General features: G+C 43.7%; 1 protein-coding gene across 1 annotated transcript; it reads right to left on the bottom strand.

Moving 5' to 3' along the window:
- Positions 1-513: 513 nt before the first annotated feature.
- LOC135208916 (uncharacterized) lies at positions 514-4810 on the bottom strand. Its single transcript, XM_064241479.1, has 2 exons — positions 4722-4810; positions 514-2788 (listed from the first exon to the last, which is right to left on the bottom strand). Exons 1-2 carry the CDS (start codon positions 4722-4724, stop codon positions 722-724), a joined length of 2070 nt encoding a protein of 689 aa, XP_064097549.1. The 5' UTR covers positions 4725-4810; the 3' UTR covers positions 514-721.
- Positions 4811-5077: the final 267 nt, after the last annotated feature.

The raw sequence follows: 5077 nt of genomic DNA, 5'->3' as shown, positions 1-5077 counted from the left end.
TATTTTCCAGTTTCTTAAAACTGTTATCATATGTACGAGATTTGTTATAATCTACAGGCTGTCTAGAAAGAGAAAGAAATGCAAAATTAGTATTGATCACAGTTTCCCACAGAATGACATTTTTTTTCCCATCACCATTGCCATTCGGTAAAAATACAAATAATATCAAAGACACCATCCCGTATCTCCAGTTTGCATCTGACGTCTTGTGGGCCAACAGTGATATTCAAACCTGATTAACCCAGGAGCCAGGTACAGTCTCACTGTCAGGTAATCGCACTGACGATCAGTCTTACACTTTTTCGTTTGCCATAGATCAGACTAACTACTGCAACTGGTATTCTTTTACCGAAATAGGGTTAGGAAAGTTTTCAGATTATTCGAAGCATTCCTTTGGCTCCATTTTTAAGCATATGCACCAAGGCATACTCTTTATGAGATACTTCAGGAAGAAATAATAGACAAGTTTTATATAAAATCTATTTGCATAAGCAAAAATAAATAATCATTCATAGCAGTACCATTCATGGACATTAAATAGATCTATATACAGTTTCTTGACGACGGCTCTCTCTGCGAGGTTTGCAATGGACGTTACACCCTTCCAGTCTTCAACTACTCCCTCGGCCCTTGGTAGGCTAAGTTGCTCGTCATGCGCCAGTCACGGTGTGAGTGAATGTGTCTTCAAACCGCGTCTCCTTAGCCTCAACATGCACAGTGTTCACCACTTCTCTCTGCCCTCAACAATACTTCCTCCTCCTCCATTATATCCCCCCGAACCTTCTCTCCTAATGAAACTTTCCCAAGAGCTTTCACCATTATTTACCCTTTCCTTATCGTATTCACCCCCTCCTACTCCCTCATTGCCTCCCACAACTTTTCCTTCTCCTCCACTACTGGATCCACCTCCATATCTATTTCCCCTATCACTTGGCACGCCTTCATGACCTGGCCCTCCTCCACCGTTGTTATAACCTCTGTCCCCGCTGTCTCCACCTCTCCCATCATTAGCTCCCTCCTCCCTTACACCATATCTTCCTGATGCTTCCTCTGCTGTGTTACTGGACCCACTTCTGATTCCTCCTCCTCCAGCAACACTGTTTCCTCCTCCACCCCCTCCATTACTGGAACTTCCACCCCCTCCAATGTATCCACCTACTCCACTGTAAGGATCATCTCTCCAGTCATTGTATCCTCCCCCAGTTCCACCTTCTGCATGATTGGGTCCCCCTCCATCACCTTTATAGCCCCCAACTCCCTCATTACCAGATGCTCCTCCATTATCATTATATCTTCCTCCAGTTCCCTCATTACCAGATGCTCCTCCATCACCATTATATCTTCCAGCTCCCTCATTACCAGATGTTTCTCCATTACTATTATATCTTCCTCCAGTTCCCTCATTACCAGATGCTCCTCCATTACCATTATATCTTCCCCCACTTCCTCCTCCATGAGACCCTTCATCCGCTCCATTGTATCCACCTCCTCCATTGCTGGGGGCTCCTTCACCAACACTGTATCCTCCTGCTCCACTACCAACTACTCCTCCACCACCACCACCACCACCACCATACCTTCCCCTACTTCCTCCATGACTGGATCCTCCTCCAGATCCTCCTCCCCCACCACTATATCTCCCATCATGACTAGTTCCTGCCCCTACATCACTGTACACACCTCCATTTCCTTTACCTCCTTCATTAACCGATTTTCCTCCTCCTCCACCATGATCCCCGCTCCCTCCATTATTGCTGAACGTTCCTCCACCTACTTGATATCCTTCCACATTTCCTCCTCCAATGTTTGGGCTCCCTGCAGATCCTCCGTTTCTTTCGCTTTCCTCTGAGTCAATCTTTTGTCCCCATCCAGTATTTCCGCTTCCACTGTTGCTGGACCCTATGTCTCCTTTACTGGAATCTCCTTCCCTGTTATTGTATTCTCCTCCCTCTCCTTTGCTAACCCCACTCTCACCCCCACCCCTTCCTCCTCCTCCTCCGCCTCCTCCATTATTTGACCCTTCCTCCGCCCCACCACTACCTTTTTGTGGGTACAAGAGGTTAAAGTTTATAAATGCTTTAGCTCCTAAGGAGTCAGCTGAACTCCCTCCATTTCTTCCTGCTCCAGTTTTTCCACTGTTATCGTTGTCTCCTCCTCCACTTGCTGAAGCAACGTTTCCTCCCCCAACGTCTCCATTACCAGCAGCGATGTAGCCTCCGCTTCCATGAATTCCATTGGCTGCATATCTTCCACCACCTCCTCCTCCTCCCCCTCCATTAGCTCCATATCCACCTCCTACTCCATTGCCTCCATTACCTATGTATCCTCCTCCCCCCACTATTCCTCCTCCTCCTCTTACCCCTTCATTGACGCCAGTAGATGAATATCCATCTTTTCCTTTTTCTCCTCCTCCTCCTTCTCCTCCTCCTCCCCATCCATTGCTGCCAGCAGATGAATATCCTCCTGTTCCTCGACCTACTCCTTCCCCTCCTTCGCTACTTCCATCAGCTATATATTCTCCTCCATCTCCACCTCTCCCCCCTCCTCCAGTTCCTCCTTCCCTAACATTGCTGCTAGTAGCTGAATATCTACCTTTTGCTCCTCCTCCTCCCCCTCCCCCTCCATTACCTCCATCAGCTAGGTAGTGTTCTCCTCCTCCTCCTCCATTACTATGTTCTCCATGATCATGGTGATGTCCTCCACCTGAGCCACCGAGAAGGGCAGCTTCTGGAAGGGCCTGAATGGATGTCAGGAATAAGGCGGCGCCCAGCGAGAATATCACTACCTTCTGGAAAAGAACGGAAAGAAAATATTGTAAGAAATGTTTCATCTCTCTTTTCCTGCGGCTTTTCAGATATCACTTTCTCAGTCGTTTCACAACCTTGTGATAATGCAATGATAAATTCCATTTCTAAAAGACTTTCCTGTTTGGTTCTGCTTTTCTTTTTAATAGAGCCTCTATTTATTCAGTGTCTTACTTTTCATCTTTTATGGGTCGGGGAAGGTGGGGAGGGAGGGATGGGAGGTGGGGGAGGGTGTTTGTTGAAGAAAACCCAAACTCCTGCTATACCATTCTCTACCTACTCCGCGCCCAGTCAAAATGTTTAACTAACATGGGCATTATCCACTGACACGGGTTTATTACTTAAGCTACAAATCAATTGTTAATATGTTTGTCACTTAGGTGCTTGGTTTCCACTAAGGTAGCCTTATGCCAGCTGGTTCCCATGCCTAAAGGCAACCTGTTTGTGTCCTCATTTAAATCTCTGGATTTGAGCAGCCAAACGACCCCATTAGCAGTTATCATTCCCTCTCTATATAAGCAATAATTTCGTAATTTGTCAACTTACTCTTTTCATTATAATCGTGTTATTCAATAACCGTTCAAAATAGGATCATTTTTACAATCATTTGCCACTAAAAGATTAGCTTTAACAAGAGATGCTGGCTGTCGCAAAGGTAAATAGAATAATTAGAATCATTGTCTTTGATAACTGTAAACATTTCCTAAATGATTCTAGTTCACTTTCACTGGCATAATTCAAAAGACGTTTCTTGTTTCGTGCAGTTTTCAGCGCACATTGAGCTAAAGCAGTGTCGATCTTCTGCAGTTTTTTCCTCTTGAACATTTCACTTTTTGAAATTTACTTTTCACGAATAGTTCCTTCGCCATTCGTACTTTCTGTCGAATTAGGCCATCGTATTAAATATTGTGGTGCTTCTGATCTGTAAATTTTTCCAAGATTTTTTTGTTTTTATTTATTTATTTATTTTTTTCCTATGGGTTAATGCCTGCTTGATAATTTTCCATAGCATTCAGGTATCAAAATATATGCTTAATTTAAATTGCTCATCGTTGTTTTGCCATGTTTATCATGTCGAAGTATTCGTAGATTTGATTTATAACAAGAGTCTCTCCGCCATACATAATTTCGATAAAACCACCCATTGTGTTTTTGTGCTTTGAAATGTTTCTTGGAATCATCGAGCTACTCGGCAACGACTGTCATACAATCGTGCCTCATAACATTATAGTCTCCACATGAAATATTTGTCTACATGAAGCTGGCTGATACATAGCAGTAGTCGATCATCCTTTTAGTAATTTGTATATTTTAAATATTGATTTTTGTGTTACAGAGAACGACTGGAGGGCATCCTATCTATCTTCGGACCGGTAGGAGAAAAAAAAATGGTACCATGGGGTTGAGGGAGGCGGGGCGAGAGTTGAGGAAGTCTTAAACTATTATTCCTCCAAGTCTAAATCAGTGACGTTCAGTAAATGGTGATGGACACGTATAGTGGCTGCTCAGTCGCCCTACTTTGAGTTTCGATTTTTTTTATGCTTACGTGTTCCCTGATTCCTATATTCTTATGCCTTTCAGGATCAAATCTATCATATCCTTTAGTGTGAAGCCACAGTAGCTTTATTTCACACTTATCTTTCTTGTTTCCAACGGGTCTGGGCAACACAGATTTTCGGTGTCTTATGCCATCGAAATTTTGAACGGTTACTACCCGAATAATTTCAAATAACAAATATAAGATGATTTAGAAAATAAATTCGAAAAACCAAATCATGAATAATTAAAAGTAACTTCGGAAACATCAACACTGGGAAGAATTAGATAAGTGTTATTTACTTGGAGCCCTAAGTAGACATAACGTCTGGTTGTTGACAGAAACAGACCGAAGAAGACACACAAACACTGGAATCTTACCATAGTGACGTTCTCAGTTAGACGATGGGCTGCGGATTGATGATGGCTCTTAGCAACTCGAAGATTTTATAGGTCGAAGACGTTCGTCGGCCGCTTAACTGACCGTAGCATCATCTCCTTCTGATACGTCACGAGGCAGCGAAAGTCTTTCATTTGGTTCCCGCTTTTCCCAACCCCCTCCCGCCCCCAGCATCTGTCTACCGAACCGTCCACCACTTCGGGTTCATCCATGGTTCATCCTCCCCAGCCATCCAGAAATTCTATTAAGAGTCCGCGGTTATAATTGCCCTCAGCCTCCGCCCAGTCCTCTCAGTTTAAATCATCCAATAATCTCTCCTACATTTCACAAACCATCA

Source organism: Macrobrachium nipponense, chromosome 37, assembly GCF_015104395.2.
Source record: "Macrobrachium nipponense isolate FS-2020 chromosome 37, ASM1510439v2, whole genome shotgun sequence".
Taxonomy (NCBI): Eukaryota; Metazoa; Arthropoda; class Malacostraca; order Decapoda; family Palaemonidae; genus Macrobrachium; species Macrobrachium nipponense.
Note: the sequence above shows the minus strand (reverse complement) of the source record. Positions and strands in the feature narration are given on the sequence as shown.